This window comes from Podarcis muralis, chromosome 1, assembly GCF_964188315.1.
Source record: "Podarcis muralis chromosome 1, rPodMur119.hap1.1, whole genome shotgun sequence".
In the NCBI taxonomy this organism is placed as follows: Eukaryota; Metazoa; Chordata; class Lepidosauria; order Squamata; family Lacertidae; genus Podarcis; species Podarcis muralis.
The window spans coordinates 85,161,129-85,176,650 of NC_135655.1; the positions used below are offsets into that span (position 1 = coordinate 85,161,129).

Genomic DNA, 15,522 nt, shown 5'->3' on the forward strand with positions numbered 1-15,522 from the left:
CCAAACGCATTATTAAAGCCTTCCAAGTCCAAGACATCCGTATCTTCAAGAAGTAGCCAATCTTTTAGCCAGCAGAACGCTGCAGCTTCATAATACAACTTTAGGTCTGGCAGGGCAAAGCCCCCTCTTTCTTTCGCATCTGTTAGTATTTTGAATTTAATTCTGGGCTTTTTGCCCTGCCAGACAAATTTAGAAATATCTTTCTGCCACTTCCGAAAACACTCTGTCTTGTCTACAATCTGTAGTGTCTGAAACAAAAATAACATTTTTGGCAGTACATTCATCTTGATGGCAGCTATTCGGCCTAACAAAGAAAGTTTTAGTCTTGACCAACTATCCAAGTCTCTCTTAATTTCTGACCAACATTTTTCATAGTTATCTTTAAAAAGACTCAGATTTTTTGCTGTTATGTTTACCCCCAAGTATTTGACTTTCTTAACCATGTTCAGTTCTGTCTCTTTCTGAAGCTGTTCCAACTCAGTATCTGTCAAGTTCTTCCCCAAAACCTTAGTTTTTTGCTTATTCAACCTAAATCCTGCCACTCGACCAAAGTTTTGAATCAGTTGTAATACTCTTTTCGTACTAGATTCCGGCTCCTGTAATGTCAAGACTAGGTCATCTGCAAAAGCTTTAAGTTTATATTGTTTCGCTCCGACCTGGATCCCTTCCACCAACCGGTCCCCCCTAATCATATTCAGGAGCACTTCCAGAACCGAGATAAACAGTAATGGGGAAATCGGGCAGCCTTGTCGTGTACCTTTTTCAATTTTGAACCCTTCTGTAACCACATTGTTAACTATCAGTTTAGCCTTTTGTTCTGAGTATATTGCCTCAATCCCATTCTCAAACCCCCGTCCCACTCCCATTTCTTTTAAATTCCCCTTCATAAATTTCCAGGATATGTTGTCAAAGGCCTTCTCCGCGTCTATGAAAATTAGAACTGCTTTAGTGTTTATGTTTGTTTGCAAAAATTCCAATATGTCTATAATGTTCCTTGTGTTTGCAAACATGTGTCTACCCGGGAGAAAGCCTGCCTGGTCTTTATGGATTATCTCACTTAAAACTTTCTTAAATCTTCGTGCCAAAACATCTGCAAATATTTTGTAATCCACATTTAAAAGGGAGATGGGACGGTAGTTCTTAAGTTGTGTCTTTTCAGTTTCCGACTTTGGTATCAATGTGATAAATGCTTCTTTCCACGATTCAGGCGCCTTCTTCCCCTCCATTATTTCATTGCTGACCTCCAATAATGGTTGTATCAAGTAATCCTTCAATATCTTGTAGTAATTAGAGGTCAGTCCATCTGGTCCTGGTGATTTGCCCTGTTTCAAACTCTGGATGGCCTGCTCAATCTCTTGTCGCGTTATTTTGCTATTCAAAATTGTTCTATTTTCTTCTGACAGCTTTGCTAATCCATTTTTCTCCAAAAATTGTGTAATCTCTGTTTCATCTTGTGGCCCTTGAGTGTATAACTTTTTAAAATACCTCTGGAAGCACTTTCTGATCTCTCCCGGGTTCTGAATGTTCCTTCCTTCAACCTCTAAGTTTGTTACTGTATTCAATCTTTGTCTCCTTTTCAACTGCCAAGCTAGCAGTTTTCCACATTTATTAGCCGACTCAAAAGTTTTTTGTTTCATTGTTTTAATCTTCCATTCTATTTCCTGATTTATCAGTTTAGAATATTGTGCCTGATGAAGTTTGATTTCTCTCAGAATCGGTTGGGATTTCGGGTCGGATCTTAATTTCTTCTCCAACTCTTTGATTCTTTCCAGAATTTTGTCTTTCTTTTCATTTTGCAATCTTTTCTTTAAAGAATTCTGTTGAATCAAGAACCCTCTCATCACAGCTTTGCTTGCATCCCAGATAGTTCTTTTTTCCACCGTGGTGCTCAAATTAATCTCAAAGTAGTCCTTTAAAGTTTTTTGGGCCTTCTTTACAATTCTTTGGTCTCTAAACAGGCCATCATTCATCTTCCATCTAAAGGAGCCGGTTGGGATCAGTGTCATGTCCATTCTCAAGGCGTTATGGTCGGAGCATGTTTTGGGGCAGATTTCCACCTTCCTCACCTTAGGTGCCAGACTTCTAGTTATCCATATTTGGTCGATTCGTGTCCAGGTCAACTGGGCTTCAGAAAAGAATGTTCCCTCTCTTCCCAAAGGGTTTCTAACTCTCCAAATGTCAATCCAGTCCATATTGTCAGTCATTTCAAAAAAAGTCTTAGGTAGTCTTCCTTCTTTAGTGATGTTTTGGTTCTGTGACTTATCCATATTTGTTGATACGACCCCATTCATATCTCCCATCATAATGACGTTGTTGTAGTCCAGATAATCCAGCATGGTCTCATGCAGCTTCTTGTAAAAATCCGATTTTCCTTCATTTGGGGCATAAATTCCTAATATCAAAATTTTTTCTCCTTGATGTTGTACTTCTATTGCAAGGATTCTTCCACTTTCGTCTTTAAAAAGAAATTTTGGTGAAAGGCTCTCTTTTGCATAGATCACAACACCTCTCTTTTTAACTGTATCCGATGATATAAATTCTTGACCAAGCCTTTTGTTTATTAACACCTTTCTGTGGAGCCTAATCACATGTGTTTCTTGTAAACATATAATGTCCAATTGTTCCTTTTTTAGGATATGAAAGATTTTAGACCTTTTTTCCGGGCTGTTACAGCCATTTATGTTCCAACTCAAAAGCTGCAGAGACATCCTGGATAAATCTGGTTATTCTTTCTGGGGTGGTACCTTGTTCTCCGGTCCTTGAGGGTCCGAGGGGGCAGGCTCCCCTGGAGGTTCTGGCGCTGGCAATCCAAGTCCTTTGTGGAGGTCTTCTCCGTGTACTCCCAGAAACTTGTCTCTATCTTCCACTGTTTTAATTTTGATCTTTCTCCCTCTGTAGGTAAAAGATAATCCTTGTGGAAACTCCCACCTGAAGATAATTGCGTTGCTTCTTAACAATCTTGCCAATTCCGTGTAATTAGATCTGAGGTCCAGCAACTGTTTAGGAATATCCTTGTAGATTTCAATTCTCTTGCCCAAAATGTCCAGTGACTTTTCGTAGTGCAGGCCCAAAATCTTATCCCTTTCCTCCTTTGATCTCAATGTTATCAAACAGTCTCTGGGCTTCTCTATCCTTCTGACTCTGCCAAGCCTAAAAGCAGATACTATTTTAAAGTCTTTTTCCTCTAATTTCCAAAACTTGGCAAATTCCTTAGTCAAAAATTCAATAAAATTATCTTCTTCCACCTCTGGTATTGACCGTATCCTCAAGTTGGTCTCCCTGTTTCGCAATTCTGTCATCCAAAAGTAAATCTGATGTTCTCCAACTTGTTTACTGAGTGGTCTTACTTCTTTCTCAAGTTCCTCTACTCTTTGACTAGTATCTTCAGCCAGTTTCTGATTTTCACCTACAGCCTCCTTTAATTCTCCAATAGACTGGGCATTCTGTGCAACTTGTCCAGTCAGCTTATTCAAACTTTCTGTGTTCTGTTCAATTTTAGCTGTATGCAAATCAGCCTTCTTGTCCAAAGCCTCTAGTTTCTCCAAAATTTTCTCCAAGACAGAGCTACTTGTCCCTGAAGCCATATCTTCCAGGTGCAGCTCCTCCGTCTCACCCTCCCCTGCCTGTATTAGGGAGGCCGCCTCTATGTCTGGAGGCAAAGTGGAAGGCAAAGCCGGCACAGATGATCTACGCTGTGAGGCTGTAGATAAAGTCAAAGTTGTTTGTTTAGTTCTTCCTCTTCTCCTTGCGCCACTCATTCCAAAGTTATCTGTAATCCAAGGTCAGTCCAGATTGTTCCCATGAGAAAGTGAAGACCCAGAAACAATAGTCAAAGAGAAGCCGGGAAAGGGAAAGTAAAGCAAAGTCACTGCTGTAAGTCCAAAATCCTCTAGAGGGAGCTTAATACGTCTTCAGGGAAAAGATCAAATCCATGTCAAACTTATAAATTTAATTCCATATCCATCAGCCTCCACAATGTATTATTTTTAGCAGAGTAAACTTAAAGCAGAACAGTGTTTCTAGCAGTGCCTAGACTGCTACAGTTTCAAAAGTATCCAGTTCCTGCTCAGAATGTTTCAAAGTCTAAATTCAATGTATCCAAAGTTGCAGACTGGTGCTCAGCCAGGCAGCTCCAGCACCAGAGGTTCTTATTTATTTTGTAATCCACTAGTACATCAGAAGAAGAATCTCATTGCACCCAATATGACCAAAAAAGATAGTAACTCAAAGTCTTTCCCTCCAAAGTCTGCTTTAATAGGGTGCCAGCAGTTGGTTAACACATAACTTTTTGTCTCCACTCCTCCTGCTCTTTGCTTAAAGTTCAGTATAGCGGGAGGCGGGCTTCCTGCTTATCCTCACTCCGTTTTCAGCCGAATTTTAACTTTTTTAAAAAAAGTTTTGAAAGTTTCAGAAAGTTCTCAAAAAGTTTCAGAAAGTTGTCAAAAGTTTCAGAAAGTTCTCAAAGTCCAAATTACTCACGGGTTGTAGTTTCCAAAGTTCAGAAAATTGCAGGAAGAAAGGACAGCGCTGACCGGCAACAGCAATGCGGCTTCACTTCGCTGTTTGCGCATCGACCCACAGCGCCGCTACCCCCTCCGCGATCCGGAGCCCCTTACGGGGTCCCTTCAACGTTTTGGGGGCTGCTTCTGGCGCCCGCCGGGTCCCAAGACCACAGGCTTCTGCCACCTGTGGTTTTCCTGATTGGGTCTCCGCTTCGCCGTAGCGGACGACCCGTTTGCAGCGGAGCTCCCTTCCCCTTACTCGGAGAAGGCAGCCATTACCGGTCGCGCCGCCTCCGGAAGTCCAGTGCTCCCAAATATAGAGACAGTCTCACTCACACAGCGGCAAGAAGACATGCACAGAGCCCCACTCCACCCAGATGGGGTCAGCCTCTTTCTGCTAGGAGGGCAGGGTTCCTTTTGCTAAAATCTCAAGAACAAACAGGAATAGGGGTCCAACCCAAACAACCTCTGGTTGCAACTTAACTGTAATATACAACAACTCACAACTCTTCAAATGCAAATGCTATTGCAAAGTAGCACCAGCACAGCTTTGAAATCTTTGGACAAAATGTTTTGTACATGCTCAATATCCAGCAAGGTACCATAACCCAAATCTGCTGGAATCAGGAGCAAGACACTGGTATATGTGCTTTGATGAAGCACGGAGATGCAAAAGGGCTCTCACTGCCTTGTACCTTTGCATGAACCTGTCACCTTCAGCACAGAATGGGTGACGCTCCCAGCAGGCAGAACAGTGAAGTAGTCCACACTCTTTACACCCACGGTGTGTGGGCTGAACCTCACAGGGATGACTGACTTCCCACGAGCTGGAGCAATGTTTTGGGTGGTGTCACAAGAAAAAACACGATCACGAAGCACTACTTCCTTTGCTCTCTCAATCCTGAATGGGGCACTGACCTGCCGAGAGACAGAAAGTGTTATCCTTCCACTCACTGAGGAGAGAAAAGCCTACAGCTTAGGCCAATCCTCTAAACTGGCAGTTTTTTTATTCTGATGGAAACTTTGGTACATTCCCACACAAAACACTATTAATCCCCTTTGAGTAATTGGTGATGCATCTGGAGACCAGCAGTCTTAGCTTCTGAGACACTGTATTGCATGAATATAGGAGTTAAAAAGAAGAAGAAGCCGCCGCCTTTGTGGCCCTGTGCCTATGATGCCAGGGAAACTGCAGACAGAGACCAAAGACTTCAGCAGAATGGAAACTCACTAGCATCTGCCTGCCCTCTCTTTCAGGAGAGATCCATTCTCCATTAAATCCTATGTCCAGGCTCCTGCCATTCTTGGCAGCTGAACTCTCTGCACAGACTATAAATTCCCCTCAAAATTCCCAAGCAAAGGTTGCCACCTACTGTGTACATCTAGAGAAAACTTCCACATTGTGCAGATGCTTTCAGAGTGTTGCTGGAAGTGTGGTATTCAAAGAAGAATAACTTAAAATAATTTATTATGGCAAATGTAAAGTATGCAGTCAATGTTTACAGTTGCTGTTTACAATTAAGTCGACACAATTTCGAGAATGGCAAAAAGTCTTGTCACGATTCATATGGCAGGGGAAAAGACCCAGGATAAAATTTCAACTATTGACTGATAAGAGAGAGGAGGATTCTTGGTGCCAAATTTAAAGCTTTATTATGAAGCATCTTGCTTGTGTTGGATAAAAGATTGGATATTATTGGAAAACATGGACCTGCTGGATCTAGAAGGGTATAATAATAGATATGGATGCCACTCCTATTTATGGTATAATAAGGTGAAAATACATAGAGGATTTGTAAATCATATAATTAGGGGTGCTTTATATGTTTGGGCAAGTAGCAGGATTTAAGTTAAATAAGAGCAAAACCAAAGTGTTGGGGAAAAATTTAAATAATGAGGAGAAAAAAATCCTTCAGGAAAAGACAGGCCTTGTTTTTGTGAAGAAAGTGAAATATTTGGGTGTGAATTTATCGGTAAAAATTTTGAATTTATACAAAGATAATTATGAAAAATTATGGAATGAAATTAAGAGAGATCTTGAGGTTTGGTCAAATCTAAAATTGTCATTAATGGGCCGAATATCGGTGGTTAAGATGAATGTATTACCAAAGATGTTGTTTTTATTCCAAGCTTTACCAATCATTGATAATCTAAGATGTTTTAAAGACTGGCAGAAAACACTGTCTAAATTCATCTGGCAGGGGGAAAAACCCAGAATTAAATATAAAATATTAACAGATACAAAAGAGAGAAGGGGATTCTCCCTGCCAGATTTGAAGATATATTTTGAAGCTGCGGCTTTCTGCTGGATCAAGGAATGGATTCAACTAGACAATGTTGATGTGTTAGATTTGGAAGGATTTGACAATGTATTTGGTTGGCATGCATATTTATGGTATGATAAAATATCGGCTCATAAAGGTTTTAAAAATCATGTAATTAGAAAATCTTTATATAATGTTTGGATAAGATATAAAGATCTCTTAGAAAGGAAAACACCCAGGTGGCTTTCACCAATGGAAGCAAAGGCACAGAAAAAGCTGAATATGGAGAGTAAATGGTTGAAATATGATGATTTATTGTTGGAAGATAATGAAGGATTTAAATTGAGACCATTTGATCAAATTAAAGATAGACTGGATGGATGGTTACAATATTATCAGATTAATGAATTGTACAAGCTTGATAAGAAAATTGGTTTTGCGATAGAAAAATCCAAATTGGAAACGGAATTGTTAAACACCAATGTTAAAAATCTCTCTAAAATGTATAATTTATTGTTGGAATTGTTGGGATACTGCCAGGGAGACAAAGTCCATCATGGCCCCATGTCGCCTCCGGACGTCCATCGATCTCCCGTAGACACGCAGTATCAGCAATTACCGACACGAGCTCTAGAAATAGCTTGCCACATTCCAGAACTGGTGCACGCTCTTATCAGCAGATAATGCACAGCGAAAGATGCACGCAGGAGAGCATTTTTCATAAGTTTATTCTGCGTTAGTCAGAACTGAGAAAAACATGACTGCCTTCTTCAGTGTTGAGGCACCGAGAGAGAAACGAAAGCAACAGAAAACCTAAACATCCTGTGAACAGGAAATGCGCAGACTCTGTGACTCACAAAGCCTGCTTCCTTTTAAGGTGGAACGGAAATATCCTAACAGGAATGGCATACAAAGGATGTGTGATGATTGACTGGGCAAGAGATGTTGGACACAATATAATGTTGGAAGATTGGAAAAGGCTGTGGAAGAAAGGGGTTAAGTTTACTGCATGTACTGTATTAAAAGAAAATATTACGAAAATGATGTATAGATGGTACTTAACCCCGGTGAAATTAGCAAAGATCTATCATACAAATGATAATCTATGTTGGAAATGCAAAGAAAAAGAAGGTACTTTTTATCATATGTGGTGGACGTGCTTCTGGTGAAAGACTTCTGGGAAAAGATTTATAATGAGTTGATTTTTTTTTAAAAAAAATACATTTATTAAGAAACCAGAAGCCTTTCTTCTTGGAATAATAGGACTGGAAATGCCCCCAAAAGATGTTAGATTGTTTTCATATGCCGCTACAGCAGCAAGACTTTTATTAGCCAAAAACTGGAAATCGCAGGAAATACCAACAATAGAAGATTGGCAGATGAAGATGTTGGATTTTTTAGAGCTGGCTGACCTGACTGGAAGACTCCACAACCAGAAAGAAGAGGAGACACAAGAGGATTGGAAGAAATTTAAAGAATATTTAGCTAAATATTGCAATATAAGATAATTAGAAAATACTTGGAAGTAACAAATAGGTTTAGGGTAGAATAAGAATATGTGGTAGTAAATATTAATGATTTGAATAATAATAAAGGAGAAGAGCTTAGTTAATGAAAGGAGTTAATATTAGAAATATGAAACTGGAGAACTGTTATACAGGTGATATAATGAAATTTAGATAGAGGGGATTCGAGGAAGTCAGTTACCAATGTTAAGAGATTTAGGTATTTGAAGTAATAAATTTCTTTTGTGTTTAGTTTATTGTCTTTGTTGTGAGTTTTGTCATGTTTTTTATTTTTTCTGTGTGGAAAATCTGGAAAATCAATTTTAAAAAAATTGGGGGGGGGGATAAAAATATAGTCATGTTGTAGGCACTGACAAAGCAGAATATGGACATTTCCTCTTGGGCACACATCTAGGTCATGAGAATATATCTGTTTGAAAACTCAAGGATCAACTTATCGTACCACAGACACATTGAAGACATCCACATATTTTTCTACAGTGCTGCCAGCAGCAACAGCACCAAAGCAGAGCACATCCCGGAAGTTTCTAAGCCTGGCATCTTCACATGAGTCTCCTGGCACATTCACCAGCAGGTGGGGATATTTAGCTGCAGAAAATAAAGATTACTTTTAAAAGCCAAAGGTGGAGGCCTTCCTACACTGAAAACATATTGGTTTGGGCATTTGCATCACTGTGTCAAATATCTAAACTGAAGCAAAATCATTCAGTGACCAGTAATCTGCCTTTTGAACAGTTCTCAGGCCATGAACTTTATATGCAGGACAGAAACCCTCTAAATTATGGATCTTCAAGAACAAAACACATGGAAATGAGACACATCAAACTTCCTATAAACATGAAATGAAGCAGCATTTATCCTTGTGCCTTTGGAAGAGCATGGAGATTAAAATGGCTGCTCCATGGGGCCTTTTGGAGCCTGGAATATCTATACTATATTTCATAACAATTGTACTCTTCCTTGAATGGATAGCTTAGGTATCTAAAAATGTAGCAGATACTATGATGATTTCTAGCAGGCATTAGGTATAATTTTAGGCAGCTGCACATAAAATAAGAATATGTGGCAAAATCAGATAAATTGCAAGTGGGGAAAGTGAGTGAGAGAACAGGTGAAAAATGAGGTTCAGATTAGAGATGTTCTCAGCAAAGAGGAACATCTGAGCGCTAAGACCCTTTGCAAAACAGCAGATAGGACCCTCTATTACAGGACTCCTTTAGCTCATGGGGTTTCAGTGTTGCAGGTGAACCCATAGGCAAGAACATAGATACCCATAAAACCTAATGTTATGGCCTACATTGTGTGCCCTTTTGCTTTAGAGCTGAAAAGTCCTCACCAACAGCTTTCAGCTGGATGGCCTTTTGCTCCGGAGTATCTCCAAAACTGCATATTGCTGATATGTTGTGCACTTGAGCCATCTCAGGTTGAAATATCACTTTCATTGTGCACTCTTCGCCTGGATCCAACATGCCACGAGAAGGAAGAATGCAGAAAGAAGGTGGCACCTCCCAACTAAAGCATGTCAGTAGTTCTCTAGAAGAAACACACACTGTAAACCGGGGATGGGGAACCCCAAATGTGGCCCTCAAGGCCTCTCTGCCTAGCCCTCAGGACTCTCCCCAGGCAGTACGACCTCCAGAGGTGCACCTCTCACGGGCCCCACATTGCACCCTCCTTGAATGTTTTTGCCTGACTCGAGTACATTCATGAACTACAATAGTGATTCTTGCCTGCCTAGGTGGAGGATAGAGAAGGACATTTGGGGGTGAAGAAACTAGCCTGCTCTACAAAGATAAAATTTCTATTTATTGCTCTGCCTACTTTCGCCATAGGCTCTGCCCACCACCAGCATGTGGCCCTCAGGAGGTAATGTGGCCCTCAGGCTGAACAAGCTTCCCCACCCCTGCTGTAAACCAAAGGCTTTAGAGCAAAATAGCTTTTCTTGACATCTCATTTGACAGTGTCTTTCCACAATATCCCAAACAGATGCCCTTTGGAAAACTTAGGGTAACTCTGTGTCTTAGCAGTATTATATGGAAAGACATGATAGCAATCTCCAATGGCAATCATAGCAGGAATGGGTCAGCTGTATGGATCCCATCCTAATCCAGTGAGTAAACAGCTTTCAAGGCTACGGACAACCGCACTTACCCATCATTGTACATAGTAAAGGAGGCCTCTGTAGAGTCATAGACAGCACATGAAGGAAGCTGGATACTCTCTTGGAAAAGCAAATCAAGGTGTGGTAGCTTGGCTACCAGAGCAACAGAAAACTCTCCTTCTGCCTTTTCAAAAAGAACGCTGTCTTCATACTCTTTCTGCATAAGAAGTGGAGAGAGAAGATGCTCATCTGGCTAAACTCCACGCCAAGTGCAAAGAACAGGCAGGCAACTTCTACATACACAGAGCAGGAATTACACATTCATGCATTCCAAGAGATCATAAAAGGACTGACTGAGCATGAGCAGCTGTGCTATGCTGTGATTAGGTCCATTTAGTTCAATTATTTCTGTCCCACATTTCACTTATTTTTTTCTGAACAGCTTACGTGACAATATGTGATGCAAAAAGCATATGCATACAGCAGCATTAAAAACCAGCAGAAAAAATAAAACCAATACAAACAGCAGACTCTGTCATAAAATACCATGCAGATTTAAAATATATTCAAATACCATCTACAAATGGTAGACAGAGGGCCTATCAGACTTCCCAGAGAAGGGAATCTACAGCTGTGGTGTAACCTCCACAAAAAGAAGTCCTGTTCCTTGTACCCTCCAATCAGATCTTAGCTAATGATGGGCCCTAGAGCCAATATTAAGACTCAGGCAGGATTACATAAGATGCAGACTATCCTTACGATAATCTGCTCCTGGGCCAAATTGAGCCCGAAAACAAAAAAATTCCCCCATAGGCAGTGGCAGAGGAACCCTCTCCGGCGCCCAGGGTGGGACCCCGAGGGGCGGGGCAGGATGCTCAGTGGCACATGTGCAACGTCCGTACAGACTGCGCATGCACAGCAGCCCATGCAGAGACCCGTATGGACGGCCCGCGCAAGCTGCAGCCCGTATGGACACCGTGCACGAGCTGCGCCCATACTGACTGCACACGAGCCCTCGGCCACTTTACAGCTGGAGGGAGGCAGCGGGCCATCTTGTCACACACACCCCATATGGCACCCAGGATGGCTCCCCCCCCACACACACACTTTGTGCCCATAGCTCATTAACTGCAATATTTTGCCACTTTGCTGAAAAGAATATTGTGAAGTTGGTGCAAATGAAAGGTGAACATAACAGTTTTGTAAATGTCAAGGGCATATGGTATTGCACTATTACCAACAGATCAGTATTTTTACTGTGTTCAAATTCTGCCCTGCTTCCCCCAGATTTGAATGCCTTTCTGTTACTGGAGCGGGAACGGCAAATCAAATCAGAATTCATACATTTGTGACACCAAACAATTAACAAGTTTGGGCTGCAACAGGAGCTGCACAGGGCGGTACATTGTCTCAATCTTCACATAGGCTCGTAAGTTCCAATTGTCATCAACTTTCCTTGCCGGCCATGTTAGAAGAGGACACAGAGAGAACGCTGCCCTGATAGATGTGTGCTTTTGGAAGAGAGGTAGGATATCCCTGAATTGCTTTACCTTTTCCAAAGGGCAGAAGATGATGGGCAAAGTTATGGACATCCCAGGACTCAGAATAATTGGCTGTGGGAAAACAGTATTGAAGAAACGAGTTGTAGGAGGCCTGGAAACAAATCAGAACAAAGTGACCATGGAAAGTGGAGATGGAGGTGATACAAAACAGAACAAAAAGCATGACTATGAATATTTAAGAACATTTTGTATGCTCTTTTGTATGAAACATTGTGAAAAAGTCAAAACAAATTTTGCACTGTCAGATTTAAAGATACTTAATATGCAGGGGGAAATACTTCAAAGAGAATAGTAATAAAAATGTTAAAATTCATCACCGAATAAAGACTTACCTATTTGCCCTGGAATTTTTAGTGTTGCATTGTAATACAGTGGTGCCTCGCAAGACGAAATTAATTTGTTCCGCGAGTTTTGTCGTCTTGCGATTTTTTTCGTCTTGCGAAGCACGGTGTCGGGAAAGTTTTGGAAAAGCTTCAAAAATCACCAAAGTCTTTAAAAACCTCAAAAAAGGCTACCACACTGCGTTCTATGAGTTGCTCCTCAAAGTCAAGTCGCAATGGTATTAACGGTGTTAAGAAAAAGGAAACAAACTTGCAAGACGTTTCCGTCTTGTGAAGCAAGCCCATAGGGAAAATCGTCTTGCGAAGCAGCTCAAAAAACAAAAAACCCTTTCGTCTAATGAGTTTTTTGTCTTGCAAGGCATTCGTCTTGCGAGGTACCACTGTAACTGTAGTAGGCAGCCAGTGCTGTGGTTTCAGCAGTTTTTATTATTCAGGTAGTTTTATTATTTATGGTTGTGTTTATGGAATTTAATGGAATCTATCTTATATCCCAGTCTCAGCTGGGGAGGGCAGGATACAAATAAAAGTTTATTATTATTATTATTATTATTATTATTATTATTATTATTATTTCCTGCCCTGGGAGCCACTGAAATGAAGGGTGGGTTATAAGCATTTTAAATACATACATACATAAATACTAAAATTATGGTATGGTAAAAACCAGAATTGTTGAAAAAGTACACAATACACCCATCAAATAATGTGAAAAACCTAACAAACCATGCAATCTGTTAGAAGTTGCCAGTAGATAAAATATATTATGGTGGCAACCCTATGCATATTTACTTGGGTGAAGTCCCGCTGAAATCACTGGGACCTACTTTTAAATAATCATGTCTAGAATCAGGATGCAGTTGAGTAGGGTTTGCAGTGACCATCCAACATGTACACATTTGTGCAATGTGAAATATCAGCAAAGTTTTACTCAACAGAATAGGGTTGAGTGGCGAGTAGTAAATGACTACTACTGCAGTAGAAAGGAAATGCAAGGCAGAGAAATGGCAGCTCCTTTCGCCTTCTACATGGCTTACACACCTGAACTTCAACTTCTGGGGTTTCAAACACACATTTCTCAAAATGAGATGTTTTGTGAATTCTTTTCCTAGACACCATCCTTGCCAGGTGAGGCTATCAGGTACTTCAATACCCCAGAAAATATTCTTGGTTTTTCTTGCAGTGAAGAATGAAGGCTTCTTCCGCACAGACACCACCAGCTTCTAAAGAAACAAAGAAAAACAAGTTGCCATGCTGCTCATTACTTCATCAGAAAGTATCCACTTGAGCCCAAAAATTTAACAGGAGAAACTATGCCAGATGAGCGCCGCAAACCCAGAGTCGTCCGCAACTGGACTCAACGGTCAGGGGTCCCTTTACCTTACACTGGAACAGATAAGAAAACATTGTTTTGAAAATCCTACCCAGCTGCATAGAAAGTTGAGGTAATTTTAATCTGTTTTAGTATTTTAACTTTTGCATGCTCAAGAGTAAGGTTGTGAATGTTTCTTGGTTTGTTTTATCTTTTTTGTAAACTGCTTTGATGTGTTTCACAATCAGAGTATAAATTTTATTAAATAAATGAATAAAATGTCAGTGGAAATTACTCACAATTTAAAACTATATACCACAAAGATTACTCACCTGCTTGGTACCACCACCACCACCGAGTCTCTGAAGGGGGTCTGAGTTGGCTGTGTATCTGTTCATATGAGTCAGCATCTTTGCACCTGAGAGAGCCAAAGAACATCTCAGTTGTTCAGAAAATCGTAGAACAGCAAAGCTGCTGGTGACAGGAGAAGGCTGTTCTCTAGGGTGAGAATCTGGCAATAATGGAATTATGGGACCGATTACTCCGTTCCACATAAATTGAAAACAAAACATTTAAAATAAGTAATCTCATGTTTCTGTTTGCATGGGTGTTGCCAGGTACTTTAAAAACTCATTCATATGCAAATTGGTGCCCTAAGTATTTTTTGTGTGTGTGCAAATTATGTCACGGAGCAAATAAAGATGCTGGTTGAGCTGGGGTCTCCCTGGCACTGTGCTTTGAAACATGCCCAGCATAACGCTTTTTGTTTTTTCCATGGGTACTCAGTGGTATGCAGTACCGGCACCTCTTTTTTGTTGTTAAAAAGTGTGGCACTTACTGTAACAGCTTCATGGTAAGTAACGGCAGGGCTCTCTTTCTAGAAAAATAGGTGCCCAAGAGCATGTGATTTTTCACATTTTTTTAAAAAAAGGGAGTGAAGGACAGGAGATCTGGAGCGCACCGTCGGTGCCACTAAGTGGAAAGAATATCCTGCTTTCGGTGAGCCCTGCTAAGAGGGCGGCGGGAGTGTGGAGGTCGAGCGTCCTGGAGCGGGTCCCGGGTCCTACCTAATCTTCACCTTCCCACAGCTCAGGAGAGGGAAATCCTAGAACAGGCGAAGAAGGCGCGAGAGGAAGATCAAAGCAGGCGAAGAACGCGAAACCGGCGTTGCTACAGCAACGAGACGCGGAAATGGCCTCGCCGAGTAAGTAAGTACGGCCGCCGTGGAGGGACATTCCTATTACAAAAGGGCGTTTGAGGGCCGTCCCGGGAAAACGAGACCAAGGTGTGCGCGTCGTGAATGAGGCAAGCTGGGTAGCAGCAGGTCCAGGAGGTTTAGCTAAAAAATAAGAAGGAAGGAAGGAGATCAGACTCCACCCGCTCCGCTCCCCGTACCTCATAACGAAGCTAGCCTGTAGAGAGAGCCCTCGAGCAAGAAGTGGCATTTCTCCTCCCCCCAAAAGTGGCTTCTTGTCCAAACCGCCGCCAACTTCAAGAGGGTTCTGTTCCGTGTAACCCCAGCTGCGGCTCATTGAACTAGATGCAGCTGTTCCTTAGCCTGATCCCGCTCAGGTGCTTGAAGAAGCGGGTGGGTGTGTCGCGGGCGGAGCGGGGAGATCTAATGATCTTCTAAAATGCTGTGGTCCTCCAGATGTTTTCACTCCCAACGCCCACCAGCCCCAGCTCGTATGACTAATGGACAGAGAGAGACCATGGGAGTTGTAGTCCAGCAACACGTGAGGGGGCAAAGCTGGGATAGATTAATGGTTTCTTCTTCGTTTGGTGTAAGATTTTGCATAGAGGTTTTGCATGGATGAAGGAATAGATACAAATAAATCATAATGGGTTTAAATAGCAGTGTGACAGTACATTTTTTAAAAAAAATCCTTCAAACTGAGAGCAATAGTTTGATGTGGA

At 41.3% G+C, this 15,522-nt stretch overlaps 1 protein-coding gene across 1 annotated transcript in view; it reads right to left on the bottom strand.

The window, feature by feature from the left end:
* Positions 1 to 13,512, bottom strand: part of CFAP65 (cilia and flagella associated protein 65) — a 46,252-nt gene extending 32,740 nt beyond the window's left edge. Inside the window, exons 1-6 of the mRNA XM_028741871.2 lie at positions 13,335 to 13,512; positions 11,944 to 12,046; positions 10,444 to 10,610; positions 9,629 to 9,825; positions 8,735 to 8,880; positions 5,198 to 5,420 (exon numbers count right to left, since the gene is read on the bottom strand). Coding sequence (XP_028597704.2) covers positions 5,198 to 5,420; positions 8,735 to 8,880; positions 9,629 to 9,825; positions 10,444 to 10,610; positions 11,944 to 11,985 — 775 coding nt within the window. The 5' untranslated portion in view covers positions 11,986 to 12,046; positions 13,335 to 13,512. The remainder of the gene's footprint in view (positions 1 to 5,197; positions 5,421 to 8,734; positions 8,881 to 9,628; positions 9,826 to 10,443; positions 10,611 to 11,943; positions 12,047 to 13,334) is intronic.
* Positions 13,513 to 15,522: the final 2,010 nt, after the last annotated feature.